Below are 25093 nucleotides of genomic sequence, written 5' to 3' on the forward strand. Positions count from 1 at the left end.
GCAGGAGTCTCACCTCTGCCCTGATTTCCCAATTGGTTCAGCTCTCATCCGAGCTAGTTAAACAAGCATCAGAACTTCTCTGCCTGGGCCCTGACTTCTGTTTTAGCAGCTTGGAGCGATCCAACCTTGCTCGTGGGTCAGCTGTACGGGCAATGGAACTCCATCTGCAATGCAGCCTCTCGGTTCATCCACTGAATTTTTCTCACCATCGCTTGCCCCTTCACTGTTTGCAGTGATAGTTTAACACAATTTTCCTCAGCAAAGGTATTTTTAGTGATGTTTTCAGTCAGAGCTATTAGCTTCTTGACTATCAGAAGCTGCTGCACACGATCAGTTGTGGCATCGTAACTGGAAATCAAGAATGTAAATTCTTGTGTGGCAAGTTACCAAAGACATTTTGGAAGTCCAGATTAGCCACATCGACCATTATGGTCATTATTTCAATCATTATTTATGGATCTGATTTCCATCTCAAAAATCTACAATAAATTTTAAATATATTTAATTTTCGTAAATCCATGTTATTGCTATTTTCTCAATCTTATGTTGCTATTTCCTTAATAATAGATTCCTACATTTTCTTTGTCAATATCTTAGTCCTCCTTTATAAAACCTAAATTTTCTTCAATTTTCAAGCTTCCTGTTTCATTTAAGCATCATTCTGAATCTTTTCTTTTAATGTAGTTTAAAAATACTTTTTTCTTGATATTGAATTCTAGGCTACTTATATTTATCTTAATACTCAGCACAATACATTGGCAAATGCCGTAGTATACTGATCTCGAGCGATTTTAATCCTCAAGTACTGCCTGTGTAGAATTTGCCTTTTACCTGTGATTATGTGGGTTTACTTCAGGGATTTTGTTTTCACCTCCACATCCCAAAGATATTCCATTTAGTAGGTTAACTGACTACTGTAGATGACTCCTTCTGTAAATCTTTAATCAGAGTATTAGGTTTCAGTTGATGGGTTTGTGCGTTGTTAATTCCCAGCTATCTCAGTCAAAATACCTTACAATGTTAGTCCTAAAGGGTAGAAGGTTTACTATCCTATCAGTTAAGTCCCTTGGACATAATTTATAAGGCTGCTCCACTTAAGTGCAGTGGTGAGAATATACTTATTGCAAAGGAACTTGGATCAGAAGTGGCTGGGACTTTTTTTTGAATAATGTACATGCCAATAAATTTCCAAAATGACAAGTGCACAACCCCAAAATATTTCTGTAACTACGTGTAATGAACAACTGTGTATCGGCATGTAATCTGTAGAGCATGCTGACCATATCATCAATCAACATTCATTGCTGACTTGATGGCATCTTGGCCAGTCTGGAGATCAATGGAGTTTTGCAATAGATACATTTTAACATCAATTAGTTGAATCTAAGCAGAAGGAAGAGACATTTCACCATCTTTAACCACATACCATCACCGCTGTCCATGCTATTCATCCGCCAGTTAATAGTTAATAGTTATTTTCTGGCTATTAGTACAATTCTGTGACGGGTTGGTGCTATCTGTATTTGTTATGAAGTGACTAAATCCACAGTGGGCTCTGTGGCCAAACTGATTCTGTGCCCTCTGTTTATAAAAGCTTCTCTGAGACATTGGTGCCTTCATCCTGCACCTTGGAATAGAGCATGATTAAGAGAATAAGCGGAGGTTAGGCACTGAAAAAGAGAGGCAAAGGATTGCCAACAGGTGTGCATATCTATCCTGGGTGTTCAGGGAGCAATTTGCCTCAGTGTGAAGCAATGCATGCGATGACTATGTCAAGAATAATGTTCTCACCATATGTTTGCATACCCCATATCTGAAACTCAGGAAGGACAGAACTATGTGGCTGGTGCTGTCAAAATGTCCGTGATAATGACTTTTCATACATCTTGCTCATTCCGCTACTTGCTGCATTGGCAATGTGACCGAGATCCTCCATTCAAAGATAGCTAACAGTGTCAATGTTGTTATTGGTAGAAACAATCAAGAGTGTGGACTGGTTTTTCAGTGACTTCAGTGACCCCAGTATGCAGAGTGCCAGTCCTGCATGCACATTGCTTAGTGGTTGTAATTTTCCAATTCAGCTTAAATCAGAAAGGATTCCACTTGCTCAATGTCCAAACTATTGTATGGCACATCCAATAGAAGCCATGCTGCTATATGAAATCTGACTGGAAAATCAACTCTGCATGTATGAGTGAGCCATTACAATCTCTCAGAGCCAGTTATTGCAATTAGTTGGACAGGTGGCTAAACTCCTATTAATTGCCCTTTGCTCTGCAGTCCACCACTATGTCAGCAACAGTCTGACTTTCCACTGCAGCACTCAGTCGCTGGCCACTGCTCTTGCTAATGCAGTAATGCCACATGAGGCTGGAACGTCAGCCATCAAATGTCCTGGTTGGGTTCTCTGTATGACTGGATTTGGACATTGCTGATACGTTGGAAAGGAAGAGCTTGAAGCAACCATCAGACATGCAAGCTACACAATCAACAGCTTGTAAGTCAGAGAACATTTGGGAAACTAGGCGATTGGTGTATGGTGCAGTCAGTGAGAAGAAGCATCCAGAGTCATTGAGCAGAAACAGGGCTTTCAGCCCATCTGGTCAATGCTGGCACAGTTTTCTGCCTAATTCCATATACCTGCATCAAAACCGTCTTTACCACTCACTTCAATGTACCTATCCACAGTTCTCTTCAAAGTTACATTTGAACCTACATCTATCACAGCTTATTCCACACTACCACCACCTTCTGAGTGAGGATATTTGCCCTCAGATTCCTCTGAAATATTTCACCTTTCACCCCAAGCCTACAACCTCTACTCTAGTCTCACCCAGCTTGTGGGGATAAAGCCTATATGTATTCACCCTATTAATACCCCTCATAATTTTATAAGATCAAAATAATGTAAGATCTCTCCTCATTATCCTGTTCTTCGGCAAATAAAGTTCTAATTTATTCAACTTTCCTTATAATTCAGGTCCTCAAGTCCCAGCAACATCCTTGTCAATATTCTCTACACTCTTTCAAACTTGTTGATACCTTTCCTGTAGATAGGTGAGCAAAAATTCACATAATACCACAAATTCAGCTTTACCAATGTCTTCTTCAACTTCAACATAATGCCCTGATGTACGAGGATGAAGTCATTTGTTTAGCCCGCTCATAAGGTGATTAAGGCTATTCCAGCACTGCAATCATTTATTCAAAACTTGACTTCTGAAGTTGTCTACCATGACAATCTTTTCCAGAGCTTTATGAATATTTATCTGGAGAACCTTTTTGCTCCTGTGAAAGCAGAACCATCCTCCCCCACCTCCCCCAATAGCTATTTCAACTGTTCCTCTCTAGTTTCTGAGCCAACTCTGAAAGCCCCGAGGCATTTTTGCACCTATTTTTGCAAGTTTTCACTGTTCCTTGATTCAAATTCGCTCTGTGCAATTGCCAGACAAACTTGTTCATAGCTTCCATTTTGGTACAAGTTAGATATAAGCAGTGCAGGTTAGCATTAATTAGTGCTTACCATTCACAATATTAGAGCCTTGCTAATGCCATCAGCCAGTGAACAGCATGATTCATACTGAAGTTATTTGAATGAATAGGTAGCATGCTGTTGGCTGGCGCCTTGTTGTAACCATTGAGCGCAGTTTCATTGATGTGCTTGCTGTCAGCAGATATTAAATTTAGCTGTTGTGACATCTTCAATGGGCTTCAATAACTCACGTGAGTCTCGAATGAATACCATGTTTAAGAAAACCAAGAAAGCATTGTTGGCAGGCATATGCATTGAGACATTAGCTTGATTCTCAGTATTTAGTTCTTATGCAACTATTGGCTATTACGTGTTTCATGGGATTTCTGTTAAAATGTCTATGAACAGAATAAATAAATGCCAAGGACGTTAGTTCAAATGCTGTTGTTAGTTCAACAACAGAATATTGTTGCTCAGGTTATGGTATAAAAGGAACAGGATTTTAGCCAGAGAATTACTATTCGACTTATATCTATTTATGGTGCTATGCTTCCATTAATTTCCCCACCTACTATTTGAAAGATTGTTTTTGTAATTTCAAAGGACTTCTGCAACCCAAAGTGACAAATATTGCATTGGTTTAACCATAAATAATGAGCTTAAAGCCAAACAAAGCATCAGAAGCATTATCATTGTGCCTCATGCTATTCTGTAAAATATTAAAAGAGAAATGCACATCACTCCATGACAGCTGATGCTAACTATTCCTAAACAGGTGGTCAACTATCTATACTCTTCTGAGAAAAAACAGCTGGGCAGGATTAGGCATTACAGTGACAAATGTGCCCCTTCTCCTGCACACTTCCATCCCACCATCCCCCACCAAGTGCAAAAGTAGGAAATTGCTTAAATGTTGACTTTAGTGAGTATGTCTTTTTTTTTAAATTTAGGCTTCCTTTTAGCAATATTTTATTGTGCATTACAATATTTCAGCTCTGCCCACTCACTCCATCTCCCTTTCTCTCTCACATACACAAACACACTCAGATGTGGCAATGAATTACTTCTAAATCTGTGCAGCCAGCTCAGTGTATCAGCTTGCAAAATATTGTTTAATGAAGGAGCCATAGTCTCATCCTGCATCTGGGTAGAAACTGGCCTTGGACCAGGCCTTGTCAAATCTTCTGCTGACAGTTTCCCTTCTGCAACTTTCTGCCTCTGGACTTGAGAGATTATTCTGTATCAAATGGATTTTTATAGTTCTTCTCGAGTATCATTTTCTTTGGTAGGGAAGATGGCTAAAGCCAGAACTCTTGGAAAAGTATAATGTAAGTTTATTAGATAACCCCATAGATTGTACCTAATTTGAGAGCAAAATAGTTATCAAGCTTAGCCATATATTAGCATTAGGTCCTTGCTTGTTTAATTCTGCATATGCAAGTTTTGTCTTCCATACTTCAAAAGCTGGAGTGCGAATGTGTCGTGCTGCTTTCTAAGAATATGCGGAAAGAGTCACATGAAGTAGGAAGTATGCTGAATGTCGGTGATCTTAGTTTTCTGGAGGTTTGTACATTTTCACCCAAAATGCCCAGATCAAAACAGAGTTCTAAAGTACACAGAATTTTGTTCTAAGTTTAGAGGCTATCATAATCACTTCACAGAATTACATGTTCATGTTATCTAGTTGCTTTGATGATAACATGCCAATGATTGTCTCTTACCTGATAAATACATTTTACCTGCCCACGAGTTCTTCTGGAAGCATTTTGACTCATGTCAAAGTTGACCTGCTTCACCGAGAAAAAAACAACCAATGCAAAACTAGGAGCCCCTATTAGAAATCACTTATGTTGCTGCAAACAGGTTGGAGTTCATCACATACAATATTTAAATACATACTGCAGTTCCACTGCTTCAAAGTTTCAACTTGTAAAAAGGCAGGTCAGTGTATATATTTATGACCATTGGTATTATGCAACAGAAAATGTTAACAGTTATTCAATGATTTATGATCATGGGTTTTCACATCTGAATTTCAAATTTGCTGAGTTACAACAATAATCTTCTTGAATCAGAATTTATTATTAATAAAATGGTAATGATATTGACAATAAAACATTAAAATTTTGTAAATATTTTTGTATGTGCATTCTGAATTAGGATGCAAAGTTTCTCTGCATTATTTACGATAGCACATAATCAATAGAAGTTTTGCAAAAAGATAATATTGCTTTACTTTTGTTATGAAAATAATTTCAAGGTCTTCAATTAACTTTTCATCACTGCTAAGATTTTATAAGTAAAACTGTGTGGTAAGGTGGTTATTTAAAAAACGACTCTCACCTGTTTTCTCTGGTGCTGTGTTGCTGGCAGCTGTCTCAGTTTGGGCCTTTGTTGCTGCTTCACTAGCATCAGCGGCAGGCACCTCGGCTTGTTTCTTCTCCTTCTCCTGGCTGGAAGTGGCGTTTGAAGATGGGGTACTTTCAGCGGCAGTACTTGCACCACCACTTCCTGTCTCCTCAGCGTTCGCAGGTTTTCCATCTGTTGCAGTTGGTGTCGCTTTCTCCGAGTTTTCCGTAGGGGCTTCCTTTGCCTCCGATGCCTTTTCGGCATCCGAGGGGGCTGCTTCGGGATTGCTTGGTGCCTGTTCCGCTTCCTCTGTCTTCCCTTTTGATTCGGATGCAGCTGGCTCTGTCGCTGTTTCCTCTTGCTCCTTAGTGGCTTCTGTTACTTTAGAGTCTTCCTTTTTCTCTCCACCTTCTGCTTTTGTTGCCGCAGCTGCTTCTCCTTTCTTCTCCCCCTTCAGCTTTTTCCGTGTTATGTGGCCACGGAAGCTAGCCTGGATTTTGGTGGCAGCCTTATGGGCCTTGTCTTCTGGTTTGGTAGTCTCTTGGTCAGCTTTCGCATTAGCTTCATCATTCTTCTCAGCCTAGAATCAAAGTCACAGTAAAATATTGTCATAAAGCGAAATATAGAAATATTCTGCAGGACACTATTGTCCTAAACACCTTCCATTATTTTTGTGAGGTTGTGTTTTCAGTCCATTATTCATTTCTTTTATAATCCATTGAGGTAGTTCATCATAATTTTAATTATTATTAATAGGCAAATAGTAGCTTTTATAGCCAAACAAAATGGGTTACAGAAAAATTGGTGTTTCCAAACTGCAGATCAGTGAAAATGTAACAGCATAACTTTGAGGATTGAGTAATGCACTGAAACCATCTGGGGACAAAACTGCTGTACAAAATGCATTTATATCAGACACAACTTGCATCAACAGAAAGTACAGTTAACATTCAGCAGTTCAGGCAGTTATCTATGGACAGAAACAAAGTTAACCTTTCAGGATCAATAACCTTCATCAGAAATGCTTGTCAGAACACTTCATTAGAGCGCTAACTTGCTTCTCTTTCCAAAGATACTGAGAGCTTCCAGCATTTTCTGTTTTTATTTCAGATTGCCACCATCTGCTTTTTAAAAATTTTTCAATTTGTGTCAATTCCAGTAGTGATATTATAGATAAATCTCCAAGTATTATAATAATTCTGAGTTGTGAAAAAGGCATATTTTTGCAGCCCCTGGTCTCCATGCTTTACATCTCGGAGCACTGGATCCTCCAAATTCAATTTTGCTGCACCTTCTGGCACACTTTCATTTTGCAAAATTCCCTCTATGTTATCATATAATTTTGTGTCACAGCACCACCTGCAAATTACAGGTTTGAATACAGTACCAAGATTTCAAAATAAATGCACTTACAATGTATTAGATGATATTCTTAGCATTGAACTCCTGTTCACTGAGAAATCAACAAATCTATACATATATTTATATAACTCATCAAATAAAAAAATTCTAAAGCATTTCTGCAATCTAAAATATCATTTCTGCTTTCCACTTGTTAGTTGTTGCCATGGATGACCATCATTTTTGCTCATTTAATGTAACAAAATTAATAAATTTTATGCTGCTATTTTAATTATGAATTCTTTGAAGTTGAAAAATACCAAGGTGCATAGATAGGGTAAATGCAAGCTGGCTTTTTCCACCGAGGTTGGGGTGAGTCTGAACATGGGTTAAGGGTGAAAGATGAAACCTGAGAGGAAACTTCTTCACTCGGAGCTGGTGAGTGTGTGGAATGAGCTGCCAGTGGAAGTAATGGATGCAAGTTTGATTTTCAACCTTTATGAGCAATTTGGATAGGTACACCTATGGGAGGTGTATGGAGGGCTCTGGTTTGGGTTTAGGTCAATGGAACTAGGCAGATTAATAGTTTGGCACAGACTAGATGGGCTGAAGATCCTGTTTCCATGCTGTAGTGCTCTATGACTCTACTGTTTTAAAAATCCTGTTTTATATTCACTCTTGTGATTATTAATGTTACAACACTGAAAGCTACTACTCAACTGCTGTTGAGATTGAAAAGACTTTGACCTATATTTCTTCTTATCTCTGAATTAGTTAGTTGATTCATTTTATAAACTGGTAAACCTGATTCAGCATATGCTAGTCTTGGGAAACATCATTCCTGAATCTACTTTCATGCTTTCCAGCTCCTTGAAGAATTTTGCACAATTCATTATAATCAGTCATGGTCTTTGCAACTCTGGAGAGTCACTTAATCTCTTTTATTGTAACAAACCCACCATCCCAGGAATCATTTGAGTAAAACTTGGCTGCGCTCCCTCTATCAAGTTTCTCAATCCTTTGAAACACCATAGTTCAGATGTAATCTCAACAAGGCTGTACATAATTGGTGCACTGCATCTCTACTCTTGAACTCACGTCCTTTTCATTATTTGCCAACCTAATAATTCATTGCACTTGCAATTTAACTTCCAGTAATTCATAGAGCATAAACCAGAGCAGCATTGCACAGGCCATGTGGAAAATGGGGGCTGGTCTTGATACCAATTTAGACCAAACACCTTCATCCTGTATGTCAGCCATATCTCTCATTCCCTTCATATTCATATGAAAGTCCTTAAACTCCTTTTTGAAAGTCTCTTAAACTTCAACAAGCGGCTCACTTCCACGACTATTCCTGGTTTCCTAATCCCAGCACCCACCTCTCCTTGCATAAAAAATAAACCTACCCTTTACATTTGCTTCTACTTTTCAAATATTTAAAGCATGTCCTCCGGTTTTTGACATTTCCAACATGGGTAAAAGATTCTGATGGTCTTCTCAGTCTGCACCTCTCATAATTTTAAGTACTTCTCCTTGATGAAAATGACTATCCTGTTTGACTCTCAGCCATCTGGTCTGTTTTTACACCTCTCCCGCAACAGTGTGTCAGCAGGACCCTGCCTTGGCACCACCTACACCGTCCTTGTGTTGAAGCTGTTTTGCATCCTGATAGTATGTGTGCCAGTGAACCCCACTGACCACAAAGCTTGTAGTTAGATCCTCTCTCAGCCCCCATGTGTACAGCTGTGATGATGTACGGAGAATATCATACCCGCACTGCAGATGGAAAGAAATGCAGAAAGGCTCCAGTCTCCAAAGCTCTGCCTAAGTGATCTTGCACATGGGAAGATCCTATTTTGTCCAGGCGCCTGTGAACACAAATTCACTGCCTTCGATAACCGCCATTCGTTCTCGTGGTTCCGTACCTCTGCCTGGACTACGTCCCACCTATCCTTTGCACTTGCACTCCACCATTATTGGATGTATGCAGAGACAAGGACTTGTTGTCCTAGGCATGGGTTGCCGATGATGTCTCTCAATTGCAGGGTGCTCACTGCCTGGTCTGTGGCTGAGCTGGCAGATCTCTTTTGGCCCGATCTTCTTGTGACTCCTACTTGATTAATTAACTTGTCCTCAGAGTCCGTAAGTGTTAAAACAACTCTACACTTTCTACCTTGAACTTCTCCACTACTGATGACAACAGGAGCTCTAGCTGGCCTGATCTTATGTAGAGCCCCACTGAAGAAAAACTTGGGGGATCCCCAGCCATTCCCACAGGTGCTTGTTGACTTTCCTCTTGATGCCTTCTGCAGTGATCATGGGAGCTCGTACACTGTGAAAAGTCAGAGCAACCTTGGTAGAAGACCATGTTTGGTACAACCATGTCTTCAATTTACCAGGACATCTGGTTTTGTCGATTTCCTTCAGCCACTCTTCAGTCTGCTTTACATGTCGGTGATGCTGGCACTGTCTGTCATTGCTGCATTAAATCACTTTTCAAGGCACTTTAACGGGTTGTCCTCTTATGAATAGAAGGACTTCTCCTTGTTCCTGAAAACTGATCTTGCTGGTAACCTTGCCCTTTTTGATCACCATGCAACTGGACTTCCTAGCTTTGAAGGTCATCCTAGCCCAGGTAGCTATGTTGTCCAGGGTTTCCATAATCCAGCTTGCTTGGACATGGGTTACAGTGGTTACTGTAATGTCATCTATGAACCACTGGATTGCAGGTTGTTGGAACCCAGGCTCCAACACTGGGCCTCGGGCTACGTCTGCTGCTCCTGATATGAGGAGGTTCATTAGCAGGATAGGAACTCACTATTCTGCAAAATTTAATTTTGAGGCAGCTGATTTGATTAAATTTCTTTATTAACTTTATTTCTTATTTTGCTATCCACTTCCCTTCCAGTTATTCCATTTGTCATTTTCTCATCTCATTTCAATGACATACCTCTATCCAAAATTAATTTAGAAAAGACTATGGTGGTTGTATCTGAATCTACCTTGTGCTTACATTTGAGAATCTCATTATTTTTGAAGTCTGAAAAGCCCACCTTAATATACAGTGACATTTTGTAATGAGGCCATTTCAACAACACACTGAGCTGCATGAGCATTATGTAATAAATAAATTGTAAAATAAGTGATATACTCAAAATTGTGCTGAAATCAGCAAATTTTTCTTTTCAGATTTTCCAAATTGATGGAGATATTCTAAGGGTAATCTGAGCACAAATAAAATGTTTAATTATATATTAATAACCCAGCCCTGATGAAAGGTCTCAGCCCGAAATCGATTCTTTATTCCTCTCCATAGATGCTGCCTGACTGGCTGAGTTCTTTCAGCATTTTGTGTGTGTTACTCTAGATTTCTAGCATCTGCAGAATCTCTGATGTCTTTAATTACACATACATTCTGATTATTGCTTTCAGATGAAGCTTGTGACGAACTTCTCTGAATTGTTAGAGTAGAATTTTCTGTGCTAGGACATCCATCAGCATTTGCCCTTCATTAAAATTTCCCCTACATTCTTCAATTCATTAAACCTTTGCCCATCAAGTTGTTCAAAACCAGAAAAGTACCTATGGCTTGAATAAGAAAACATTGACTCAAAATCAGAAGTCAATGGCATCAATTCTAACCTCTGCCCATCCTCTGCAATTACCCTTTGGGAACTTGCAGAGAAAAACCAGACCCATCTGTGTGTTTAGCTGTCAACAGGGATTTCCAGATTGTAAGTAGATTTACCTGGAATGGAGAGGCAGGGCAAAAAATTATTACCCGGAAAAGATGAAAAAGAAATTGACAACCTGCCAAATTGTCAGTTGCCAAATCACCATAAACATTGCTGACATTCAATAACACTCAAACTATTTTTTGCATTTTCTTTGGCCACAGATGAGGTATCAAAAGTCTAGAGGGTAGTTAATATTGATCCCATATTCAAGAAGGATGACCATAGGCAAGCAAGGAAACTGTAAGCTGGTGAGCCTTATGTCAGAAGCAGGAAAACTATTAGAGGAAATTCTTAGAGACAGGATTTATGATCACTTGGAAAGGTAGGGACTGGTGTGGTTTCAGCATAGTTTTGTACATGGGAAATCCTATCTCACAAACCTTACTGTGCATTTTGTGACAGTCACCAAGAAAATTGATGAAGGGAAGGTGGCAGATGATGCCTATATGGAGTTTGGCTTTTGACGAGATTCCCATGGTAGTCCAGCAAGTTACGGCACATGAGATACAAGGTGTTTCGGCAAACTGGATCCAAAACTGGCTTCGTGTTATTATTAGCAAATTTGCTAATAATATGAAAATTGAATAGTAAAGACGGTTGTCTAATGCTATTGAAGGGCGTACAATGTATCAGTTGGAAAGTTACGCAGGGCGATGACAGATGGACTTTAATCCAGGCATGAGGTGATGCATTTTGGGATGTCTAATACTGGCCAGACATGTACAGTAAATAATAAGGACCTTAGGTACATTGATGTACAGAGGTGCCTTAAGGCGCATGTTCAAAGCTCACTGATGTTAGCAACACAGATGGATAATGTAGTGTAGAATGCATTTAGTTTGCTTGCCTTCATAGGTAGGGATATTTAACATAAGGATTGTTGGAGCTGTACCATACATTGGTTTGGCCACACTTGAAATATGTACGTGGATCTAGTCACCACACTACAGAAAGGAGGTGGTGGTACTAGAACACGTGCAGAGGAAATTCATTAGGATGTTGACTGGAATAGAGATTTTTAATTACAAGGAGAGATTGGATAGGGTGGGATTGTTTTCACTGGAGCACAAAATTTACAATTATGAATGGGATATACAGAGCAGGTATTGCTGTCTTTTTTTTTCTAAAGGTATAGAAGTCTAAAGCCAGACCATAGGTTTAAAGTGAGAGGGTAAAGGAGATCTGAAGGGCAAGATTTCACATAGAGTGTGGTGGGCATATGAAAAATGCCACTAGTGCATTGTGAGCATTTATAAGTCTTTGGACAAGTACGTGGATAGAAAAGGAACAAATGAGTAAGAGTCAAATGCAGGAAAATGGGATTACCATAGTTAGGCATCACAGTGGCAGATCAGATGGGCCAAAGGGCCTTATTCTGTACTGTATGATACTGATTTTCTGACTCAGTTCTGTATTATTTCAAGCTGTTTCGACCACAGATCAAAAACTTAAAATATGACAACATTTAAAGCACAAGAAGGGCATTAGATTGTTTTGAAGATCTAACGTAGCTAAATCTTACAGTAGACCTTCTACTAAACTGATAGGGAAGACGTTCCTGTACCTTTGTCCGACCTAACTATGTTGTTTGAAGTGGATTATCCTACCAATTGTGTTGAGACATTGCCCCAACATCTATCTCAGAGAGCAGAGAGCAAAACTAATACAGAAACAAGCGACTACCGTTGGTCTTCTGCATTCCTGGAGAAATCTAAATTGCAGTCAATTATGAAGGAAGAAATCAACATCTGTGTGGCTCCCTCAGACTTAGCCATGCAACAATACATGTAGTAGTAAATAAATTAAAGAAAGGGCAATAGGAGGATAAATTAAGAAAAGGAGCATTACTGTCACATCAGGAATCAAAAGTAAAATAGAGAAAAAAAGATTTGATTAAAGTCAGAGAAAATGAGATAAAGGAGAAGTTATGCAAAAAAAAGTTACAAATTTAACAAATTTGAAACCTGAAGAAATTGCACTTCATATCTGTAATAATTCCAGTGCCTCAGCATTTGGTTAGGGGGAATGAACAAATATCATAACCATGCTGTTTAATCCATTTTCAATGGAGGCTGATTTCTGAAGCTAATGGCTTAGTGGTGCAACCTAGACAACAAATATTGCATGTACCATTTATGTCAAGTCTAGCTCTGTTCAGCACTGGTCCATATCTTACATTTTTCAATGTAAGAAAGAGATAAGCTATTGGAAAGGGATCTAAGGGGTGGGGGAAGGGGATAGCCTTTTCACACAGAGTGGTGAGATCCCCTGGAAATTATTTTAAATTTTTTGACTTGTAAAATATTAGTATTTTCATGATTAACATTAAAAATGGGAGGTATTACATTCAGTTAACTGGGATAATAGATATTAGTGTTTATGTCTCCATATTTTCCTTTTCTCCTTTACAAGCCTTGCCTATAAGGATTTAATTGCAATTCCTCTGCAAATCAGAAATGTTGCTCTGTCAGCTTATGCCACTCTGTTTAGCTAAAAACTGCTACTTAAGCTTGCAGGAGTATACCGTCCTCAGTCATATGTGAATTGCAAGTTTTCTCGCACAAAATATCAAGATTCAAGGAGGGAAGAGGAAGATGTGTCTGATGATGAGATCCCATTGAAGATGGTGGAAATTGTAGAGAATGATATGTTAGATGCAGAGGCACATGAGGTGATAGATGAGGATAAAGAGAATGCCATCCCTGTTATGTTGGATGAGGTGAGGGCAGACATACAGGAAATGGAGAAGATGTGGTTGAGGGCTGTATTGATAGAATTGGAGGGGAAACCCCATCTTCTGGAAAAAAAAACGTCAGATGTCCTGGAATGGAAAGCCTCATCGGCAGAACAGATATGGCACAGACAGAGGAACTGAGCCAGGGAAAAAGCATTCTTGCAAATGCCTGAGTGGGAAGAGGTGTATTCAAGATAACTGTAGGGGTTAGTGGGTTTTTAAAGGATATTGGTGGACAATCTGTCTCTGGAGATGGAGACAGAGAGATCAAGGAAAGGGAGAGAAGATGGTGGCTGTGAACCAGACAGATAGACAGTCTATGACAAAGTATATAGACAATTTATCCACTTATAAATAACCTAGAGTAGACTGAGAAGATGGACGATCTATTTCGTTCAGATTTCAGTCTGCCAATTGTCCTTCCAGCCATAGCTTTTGGGAGCAAGGACTTACAGATTTACACAAATCTGTGTCTGTAAAAGATTTTCTCAATTTTGCTCCTGAATGTCCTAGCACTAAATTTAAGATTGGTAGAATTCTACATTTTACTGGAATAATTTATGTTTCCTTCTTTTACCTGATGTTGCTAATAATGTATTATTTCTAATGTATTTTTCATGCTGAAAACACTTTGCATGTTTTTTATTTACAAAAAAGCAAATAAATATCTTCATGATGTACAACTATCACTGGGAGCAGAGCACCTTAATGTTTCTACAGTCACCCCTGCTGCTTTACACTGTGGATCAAATATTAATCACAATCAGAATTAGAATCAGATTTAATATCATCAGCATATGTCATGAAATTTGTTGACTTTGCGGCAGCTGGAGTACAAGTTTTTCAGTTATAAATATATTTATGATGCAATAATAAAGAGCATAAAACTGTCCTACTTTCAGTTCTTACTTTTTAAAAATTACAATAAAATATTAGAAACGATGTGAAATATTCAAACTCAACAAATTATTACAACCCTAAATAAATTAACATCATAACTTTTTAAATAATATCATGTGAAAAGGCATGTATGTTGGCACTGCTTTCAATCTATTTTGAACAGTTAGGATGCTGTATTGCTCTTACAAAGGAGAATATATTGTAAGATTATATCACTAGCAAAATCTAACAACAAAGATCAGTTATGGGTGTAGTACTATGTTATTGAATGTTGAGGTTATAATCAAATCAAAGAATATCTCATTGCAAGGACAAAATTATAACCATTTGTTGTATCCTTAAAGTGCAAATGGTAACAGGATCGTGTCACCAATCCCTTGGCTTGTTGTGATCACATCAAATAGAACAAGGTGTTACAGATGGCACGGCACAGCTCCACGCCATTGTTTATTGTAAGATTTGATTGCAGCCTGCAGTGGAGGCTGAGCTTCCGCACTGCAAGATTCTGCTTTGAAAAATGGCTGTTTTGCAAACAGAATTAAATGTACTGAATTCGACAATAATGCTGCTAATGCATAGTACTGTAAATAGGTAACTGATTCATTATGTGTGAATATATTTGCCACATTCTGACCTTGCCATCAATTTGAATGTTTTTATGACACAGAACAAGTAATTAGCGAAGAAGGTTATCTGTATTTATTCCCCAAACATAGACAGAAGCTGCATATCCGCCACCAAACATTAATGCAGGAAAAGGAACATAGACCTTTCTGTGCCAATGTTTATCAGGACAAAATGCATGGAAACTTGAGAGGTACAGCACATAATAATGCTTTGTCTCTCTACGAATGCACATCACCATTGCCTTTTGTCTTCAAAAAATCTTAAATCAATTGGAAATGCTTCTATTGTTTTTAAGTGTCTTCAGAATTCATAATCATTAATAAATAACTTCTTTTGATGAGATCTTTGGGGAGATGTAAAATAATCAAAATAAATGAAGCATTAAATTGCTAAAATAAACTAACCTGAAAAATACTACTTTAAATTAGCTATTAACATTATAGATTATTTAAAACATCCAGATAAAAAGAAATCCTTTGAGTAAAGAATTTTCACACCTTTCAAAACACATATCATTATATGTTTGCCAATTTTTCAGTTTTCCATGGTCTTTCTCTGGATTATGCTTTCACACTTTTATTTTCTCACCTCAGTCAATGTATGAATTCATTGACATCCTTATAAAACGTTACCATACACCTTTGCCCAACTAATACCACAGCAGCTCTTATATTTCATTTGAAGTGCCCAATCATGTCAGTGTTTTATCAAGGCAATCAAACTTAGACAATAAACAGCAGTAATTATGTGTGCACACCTAGAGTTAAAATTTTAAATCCAATTTCTTTAGTATATAATTATTCTTTTTAAGAATTCAGGTCACATTATCTCTTCTCTAAATTGATTTAATTTAATTCTGACCAGTGATCAGATGGGTTTTTTTCCATGTGCCACAATTTCGGCACACGTTCCAAAGTTGTGTGAGATAGTACACAAGGGATTCTGCAGTTGCTGGAAATCCAGAGCAACGCACACTACAAACTGAAGGAACTCCATAGGTCAGGCAACATCTATAGGGGGAAAAGTCGATGTTTCGGGCTGAGACCCTTTGCTGGGACTGGAAAGGAAGAGGGCAGAAGCCAGAATTAAAAGGTTGGGGGAGGGAGAAGAGTATATCTGGCAGATGATAGGTGAGACCAGGTGAGAGGTGGAAAGGCAGAGGGGTGGAGGAGGGGAATGAAAGGGAATGATCTGAGAAGGCAGAAGTCAACCTTGGTAGTCTTTAACCAGTTGTGGCATCAATAATTGATTTCTCGAAATTCCAGTGACCACTCCCCTCTGTCTTCCTTTCCTCTCTTTAGTTTCATCTCCTTTCTGGGGTCTTTCTCTTCTTCTATTCCTCTCCCCCACTTTCACACCCACCTATTGTCTTCTTCTGGTCCCCACCTCCTTCTTTTTATTCCATAGACTACCGTCCTCTCCTATCAGGTTCCTTCTTCTTCAGCCCTTTCTCTCTTCCACTTAACACCTCCTAATTTCTTATTTAATTTTCTTTCAATCCACTTTCTCCATCCACCTACCTTCCCTCACTCACACAGACTCACCTACTACCTACTAGTTTGTACTCCACCCCTTGCACTTACCATTTTTAAAAAATTCAGCCATCACCCCTCTTCCTTTCCAGTCCTGATCAAAGTTCAAAGTCAATTTATTATCAAAGTACATATATGTCAACATATACATCCCTGGGATTTGTTTTCTTGTGGGTATACACAGTAAATCTAAGGAACATCATAGAATCAATTAAAGACCGCACACAACAAGACAAACAACCAATGTGCAAGAGACAACAAAAAGTGCAAATACAAAAGAAATAAAAATAAATATTCATGATAATAAATAGTAAGCAATAAGTATCCAGAACATGAGATGAAGAGTCCTTGAAAGTGAGTCCATAGGTTGTGGGAGCAATTTGGTAATGGGGCAAGTGAAGTTATCCCCATGGCTTCAAGAGCCTGATTGTTGAGAGGTAATAATTGTTTCTGAATCTGATTGTGTGGTCTTAATGCTCCCATAATCTTCTTCTTGATGGCAGCAGTAAGGAGAGAGTTTGGCCTGGGTGGTGGGGATTCTTGATAATGGATGCTGCTTTTCTGCAACAGCGCTCGGAGTAGATTTGCTCAATGGTGAGGACCGCTTTACCCATGATGAAGGGTCTCTACCCAAAGCTTTGACTGTTCATTTCCTTTTGGCAATGTTGCCTTAACTGCTGAGTGCGTACAGCATTTAGTATGGGTTTTGTAAGTTGGTAGTTTACTTGGCTATTTGAAATTGCCACTACTGGATAAGAATGAGGATAGAATAAAATTGGGATTAGCATAAATGGGCACTTGATGTCTAGCCTGGATTCACTGTGCTAAAGGACCAATTTCCAGGTCTCTAGTTTAACCATATTCCTATGCAAAAGGTAATACACTATTGTTAAACATGATATCTATGGCATTTCAAGTATTTGTACCTGCCAACAGAACAACTTTTATTATTTTGACATTTTAGCTGGCTTTTGAAATATTTTTACTCATTCCAGGAAGTATTGCAGAGTCAGAATATGACTACTTGCACTTCCTCAGATGGCCACCTGAGGGGGAACAGGGAGTGGTACTGAGCATGAACATGATGTTTAATGTTGGCTATACAGTATATATATGTATATTAGTAATACAAAAAGTCTGCAGATGCAAGAATACACACAAAATGATGGAGGAACTCAGCAGGTCCGGTAGCATCTATGGAAATTAATAAACAATCAATATTTTGAGCACAGGCTCTTCTTCAGGAACGAATAGGAAGTGGGAAGACACCGGAATGAAAAGGTGGGAGGAGAGGAAGGAGGCTAGCTAGAAGGCGACAGGTAAAGACAAGTGGGTTGGAAAGGTAAAGGGGTAGAAAAGATAGAATAAGATGTCAGTGAATACAAGTTCCCAGGAAAGTTATGTGGCTGTAGTAGCAGATTTCCAGTCTCTGCAGACTTTCTCATGCTTATGATTTGCTGCTCCACTGTGAAGTTCTTCAAGGTATACCTACCCTGAAGAAGTTTAAATCTTCTCTTCGATGGTTCAGTGAAACAGTCTCTCACTGCCCCCTTTCTGTGATCTCTGCTGCCTTCCGACTCTTCAACCATGTACTCACCCAGACTTGCTACCACAGCTATGTATCCATCCTGAGAACTTGTCTTTGCCGCCATCTTATTCTTTCTTCTCCACCCCTTGACTTTTCCCACCCATCTTGCTTCACCTGTCACCTTCTAGCCTCTTTCCTCTCCCCTACTTTTTTTATTCTGCCGTCTTCTCCTTCCTTTTCAGTCTTGAAGAACGGTCTGAGCCCAAAATGTCAACTGTTTATTCATTTCCATAGATGCTGCTTGACCTGCTGAGTTCCTCCATCATTTTGTGTGTTTCTGTATATATCGGTACCCATCTTTGCATTGGTTCTCAGGTTTATAATGGCACTGAGGGATATTAATGCAAAGGAAATGTTTAATATTAATACATCAATATTTATTACCCTTTTGAGTTGCCACCTTGCTAAACTATACCAAAATATTTGAAAATAGTAGATAAATTTCATGACCATGGCCATGATTTATGAGCAACAAAAGGAAGTAGTTTGTGACTTATACCTCTACATATCCAGTATAACTGCTATTTACAGCAGCCAATCAACTTGCCATGCCATGTGTCTTTTGGATGTGGGAGGAAACTTATAAGACTGTAAGATATATGAGCAGGATTAGGTCATTTAGCTCATTGAATTTGCTTGGGCATTTCATCATGACTGATCCATGTTCCTCTCAGTCTCAGTCTCCCGCCTTCTCTCCGTATTCCTTCATGCCTTGACCAATCAAGAATTTATCAACCTCTGCCTTGAATATGCCCAATGATTTTACCTCCACTGCCACCTGTGGCAATGTATTCCACAGATTCATCCATTTGATTACAGGTAAGTATGCAAACTCGCCACAGATAAAACAGCCAGTGTTGAACCCAATCCTGAAACTGAGAAGCAGCCGGTCTACTAATTGCACTTCTGTGTCACCTCATATTCTGAATCTGAAACTTTCCAGATCAGGGAGTTCCTTACATCCCTTTTTTCCCATTTCACATTCCAAGAACCACAACCCAGCTCACACGCACAGGATAAAGAAGAGGACAGTTAAAACATCACTCATTTTCACATTCATAGGCAACAGTCCTGCCCTTGACACTGCATACATTGTAAACGTTATCACTATTGGATGTAACTGCTATTACCGAGTTTGCTCATTCCCCTGCATTTGAGCATTAACTGCTGAGCTGCTGCTGCTGCTGATGATAAATCTACTAATCCAACATGTTAATACCCTGCCCAAAGTCATACCCAGCTGAACACATTTTGCCTATGTATCCTTATACGGCAAGCTTAGTGTGGACCTTGAGAAATTTTGTAATAGATATAAAACAGGCTATGGTTAACCCACTGTCATTCCTTTCTCATTGTATGTCCAGTTTCTAATATAGATACTATACAGTTTATAAATCTCTGGTTAGCAGCAACAGATGTGATGTATAGTAGCATCTGCAGGTTGTACTCTGTTGAAGTTAATGGAATGAACGTTAGAGGAAGAGGGAAACATGCTGACACAGCTATATTGTGCTTTAATGCTACTGTCTGGGAATGAAATTCAAAGCATAATTCAAAGCAAAAACTTTCATCAAGTTTTTCTGTCCTTTGTTTAATAATTTCTCTACATTTCATTATTAAAGTATTTATGTTGTCAAAGCTAGAAAATAAAAGGAAAACTTTTTGTATAACTTAGATTGGATTTTTCAAGGCAATTCCTTTCATGTTTGAGATAGTTGGGTTATCAGGGTATAACTACAAGGGTTCCCATCTGGCAGCATAGTAATTATATATTTATGGAAAGCATAAATAATGACCAATATAATTCATAATATTTTAGTGCTTGATTTCATGTCTGTAAGCAGAAAGTTAATATTGATTCATCACCCTTCAAAAAGCACTTTCATACTGAACATAGAAAATGATCAAACGATCTTCATCATGCAGAAAGTTAATCAAAGGGTTTGGTTGAAAATGGCAGTATTCTTAGAAACTAAATTAAATTCCATATATACACATAATGCTGGTGGAACATAGCAGGCCAGGCAGCATCTATAGGAAGAAGCACTGTTGACGTTTCGGGCTGAGACCCTTTGGCCCAAAACGTCAACAGTGCTTCTTCCTATAGATGCTGCCTGGCCTGCTGTGTTCCTCCAGCATTTTGTGTGTGTTGCTTGAATTTCCAGCATCTGCAGATTTCCTCGTATATGCCATATATCTAGTATTTTTATACAGATACTGTAAATATGAAGCTTATCAGTTTTGTACAGAGCAACAATGAAGTTTGTTATGTTTTGTATCTAGGCAATTATGAAGTTTGTCAGAGCGCTTTTAAATTTACTGTATAAGATGATATTTGACAGCAAAAGCAGGTGAAAATGTTGTTTCCATTCCTGAAGGTAAACGTGAGTTAATACGTTTGTAGATACTATACTGTATGGTGTTTGTGAAGCAAACCTCATTACTGTCCTTTCATTTCCTACCTTGTTTCAAATGCAGTTGAATGATTTACTTCACCAAAACCAGCTGATTCTGCCTGGCTTTGGTGAAGTAAAATCAACTCCTAGAGTAGGGGTTGCTAACCTGTCCATGGCCTAAAAAGGGTCAGGAACCCCTGTCCTGAGGAGGTGTAAGTTCACAAAAAAGGAGTAATTTGATATTAAATTAACAATTTAATTTGAGATATTGGAATGGGGATATGAGAGTACCAATAATGAGGGTAGGCATCACACTGTACAATACTAATCACACTTTACCTTCCACTGGCTGGATGTTACCATGTCAATAAATTTTCATGTTGCTTTTCGTCAACCGAGCTTATCAAGAAATAAAATCAAGAGATAGGGCAATGATCACACTGAGGAATGTGCAAAACTACCTGGAGATGCAGAATGGATAACTGGCTTAATAATGACTCTAAATCATCTCTCTGATCTACTATGCTTGATTTAAAATAGCTCCCACATGAAAAATTGATGTGACATTTTGAACTTTTTTTTATTTTCTTCATCATAGACTGGGGAAAAAGAACATTATGTTGCCATCTGTGGTTGAGCTTTCTGGCAAGTCAGAACGGACAGTGGTTTGAGATAATTCAAACCATTAAGTAACAATGCACAAAGTGAATATACAATGCTTTCATTGCATGTAAACAAAGACCTTAAATTTCCATCAAAAGATATCAGTTTTGTATAGAACTGTTGTAACTATGAAGCTGGTCAGGACTCAAATGCAAGTACATTGAACCTGCAAATTCAAACCTTTACTCAACTAATCTCAGCTAATAGGATCAATGTATTTCATTGCTGGGCTCTTTATAGAACCCAGTGATGTGCTATTTAACTTTTGCCAATTTTCCTACTTACCAAATTTGCTCACAGTAATTCCATTCATTTCAATATAAAGGATCAGCTCAGAGGGAGAAAGATAAGTTGCAAGTAATTTAGCCTTGTATAAATTTATATGTATGTATGTATGTATGTATGTATGTATTTATTTATTTATTCTGTTTTATAATTGTTTTGAATTTTTTATTTGATCTTTTAAAATGGTAGTTTTATTTAATGATATGTTTAATCTTTACTCAGAGACATTCAGAAACTGACAGCAAGTGATTTCGCTTGGGTACATAGTTAAACTGGCTATCAAAGCTTTTCAGTGGACTGCTGAGACCCTGGTTTGCCACTGATGAGTTGCAAAATGTAATGTTGTACAATTTTGTCCAGGTTTAAAAAACATTAAGAGGCAGACCATCAGTCACTGGGAGTGGCAAGCACTTGACAGAGCCAATCTAGAACAAGAAAACTAGAGGTTTGCTGTAGATTAGATCTTACCATGTTTATTTAGTGTTGTGTCTCAAGCAGGCTGGTATTGATATCAAAATATGAAGGAATTGAATACTTTGGATTTCTTTTAAATTGTTAGCCTTTTAAAACATGTTTGGTTAAAGCATTATATTGAAGAAATTCAGGTAACTATGCTGGTAAATTTAAACTCTTACTGTGTGGATTTTATCAGAACTGCTCCTGCTACACCATTAGATTGGCACGTCCCATTATCTGAGGTGGTGAGTTTCCAACACTAATGCACTGCTTGGGCAGAAGACAGCAAGTGATTCTTTTTCCCTGGCATTTGGCATAATGCCTTGGAAAACCCCCAGACGAAGAACTGTAAGAAGAGAAGGTCAGTGCTGTAAGTATTACTATTGAATGTCTGAATAAAAAGTTATATGGCTTTGCATGTCTTCTTGATGCCCTGGACATTCTAACAAGAACTCACTGGAGACCTAAGCTACTAATGAAATACTTTATCATTCAACCCACTTAACTTGACATGAACTTGACATTAAAAATTAGTTTTAGAGATGTTGCAAATAGAGGCTAAAATTATTGTTCAATGGTTATTCCTTTCCAAGTTATATTCCATTTTTTTGCACTAATTTGATGCCAATTACTATTCTTGGGCATAAATATTGGAACAGTGCCAACTACAGGGCAACAGCCACTATAGCCTTTATGAGTTTTACTGTTTGGTATATAAAGGAGATGGGTTATATGTTCAATCCAGTCGGAGCACAATGTGGAAGTCGCTAATCTTCAAACTGTACTTTGGTTTCAATTTCATCTAAATGGATATGACTGTTGTTTTCCTAACAGCTGTTATGAAATATTCTAATTCCAGTCACAGTGAGTGGATTGAGGGCTTGGTGTTAGAATTAGATCCTGAGATTTTAGTCATGTGCATTCTATTAGCAATTCTGCAACAACATATCTTTGAAGATAGGATTTTTGCTATGTTATAATGGGGAGATGGCCAGTTTAGTATTCATCACTGCTTTATTAAGTCCAGCAATGCAGATGACTTGGATCACCAACGACCAAACGTGCAAACCAATGCAAAGCAGTAATTAATATTATGCATGATTAATATTTTATCTGAAAAAATGCTACAGAAAAGATAGTTAATTGGTGCAGGAGTGGCTATGAAATTGGTTGTGGGATAAATCTGAATGCACATTGAAGTAGGGAAGATACGCAATGATATTGTTTTATTAAGACTGACAAACTAGTGTCACTGTTTATGGTTTCTGTCAGTAATATTATTTGAAACACTAAAATCCACTTTCTACCATCTATGTAGTGCACCAATTCTCCTAAATCCATGCTGTGGGGTGAAGTAGTGAAGCAGGTAGTAATATTTCCTCTGAGTGTCAGCAACCTGAGTATGATCCCAACCTTTGGTGCTCTGTCTGGGGAATTTGCATATTCTCGTTGTGACTGTGTATGCTCCAGCTGAAATCCCAAAGAAGTGTAAGGTTGGTTGCCTGCATAAATCACCCCTAGCATAAGTGTGTGGCAGAATAATCAGGACAGGGGGTTGAGTCACGAAGAGTTGATAGGCACGTGAGAAAGAAGAGGGAACCTGGCATAAATCTGATGGGCAAAGTTGAACTGATTTTGTAGGAAAACAGGACAAGGGTAAAGGAGTGTTGAATGCTATGGATATCTTCCCAGGCACAGATTTTTCTGTCATTGTCACAGTATTGAAATTTTGCATGCTTACTGTATTGTGGCTCTACCTTTGCAGTCAGTATTGATTTATTGATGCTTTCAAGTGAAGGGTTTCAAGTACTGCACCATAAGCTGTATATTCTCACAAGTTTTCCCTCCCATCTTTCTATCACTCATTGACACCCTTTCTGATCATTGTGGAATTGGAATTGGTTTATTATTGACGTCTATGCTGAGATACAGTGATACAGAGATACAGTGTCTTGCATTCTGTTCAGACAGATTAGATGATTACACCGTGCATGAGATAGAACGGATAAAACAATAACAATACAGAATAAAATGGAACAGCTACAGAAAAAGCACAGTGCAGGGAAATAATAACTGCAAGATAATTATAGTGAGGTGGATTGTGAGATTATAATTGTGTGGTCAAAAATCCAATTTATCCTACTGGGGAACTATTTTATAACAGCTGTCCTTGAGCCTAGAGGTATGTGCTTTCAGTCCTTTGTATCTTCTACCCAATGGGAAGGGGTAGAAAAGAGAATGTCCAGAGCTGATAGAGTCCTTCATTGTGTTGGCTCCTTTACTGAGACAGAGTGAAATACAGACAGAGTCCATGGAGGGGAGGCTGGTTTCATTGACGTACTGAGCTGTGTTCACAACTCTCTGCAGTTTCTTGTAGTCATGCACAGAGCAGTTACCATACCAAGCCCAAATGCACCAAGGAGGATGTTTTCTATGGTACATTAGTAAAAACTCATAAAATCTGATACCATTCCTCACACTTTCCACTTGCTGAAGCTGGCAATTAAAATCTGCCATGTCTCATGCCTAAGCAGCATCACCACCCACTCAAGCCTTCACTCACACCCACTGCAAGGATGCTCATTACTTCAAACTCCTTCTAGATATTTCCTTTCTTGCTTGTAGAAGAAACAAAGTAATTGACAAGTTTGAATGGTGGTGTAATTTTCTGAGTTATTGCATATTAATACTGCATGGGAATGGTGTTTGGCTACCAATGAAGTTAGTTTTTTTTCTTTATTTTTGCATAGAATTTCCACTTTAAAGCATGAGGTGTCTTAAAAATCCAAGAGATTAGCTTTTAATCCCATGTTTCCAGCATCCTCTCCTAAATCCTGTCAGAAGAAAGCATGCTGGGAAAATGGCAACAAAATGGCCCAGCCATTTAAACTGCTTGCTTTAACAGTCCACAACAATATCTGATTTCCATCGTAGTCTAATAAATCCATGAATGTGTCACGCAGTATCAGATTCCTGTAGTAACAATGTGGAAGTGCTTGACCAGGTCCCT

The 25093-nt window shown here is 38.4% G+C and overlaps 1 protein-coding gene across 1 annotated transcript in view; it reads right to left on the minus strand.

Annotated features, from left to right (window-relative positions):
• The window catches only part of gap43 (growth associated protein 43), a 189076-nt gene that overhangs the window by 117479 nt on the left and 46504 nt on the right, over positions 1–25093 (minus strand). The window contains exon 2 of the mRNA XM_059968196.1: positions 5816–6401. Within this exon, the coding sequence (XP_059824179.1) occupies positions 5816–6401 (586 nt within the window). The remainder of the gene's footprint in view (positions 1–5815; positions 6402–25093) is intronic.

This window comes from Hypanus sabinus, chromosome 4 (genome assembly GCF_030144855.1).
Source record: "Hypanus sabinus isolate sHypSab1 chromosome 4, sHypSab1.hap1, whole genome shotgun sequence".
Taxonomy (NCBI): Eukaryota; Metazoa; Chordata; class Chondrichthyes; order Myliobatiformes; family Dasyatidae; genus Hypanus; species Hypanus sabinus.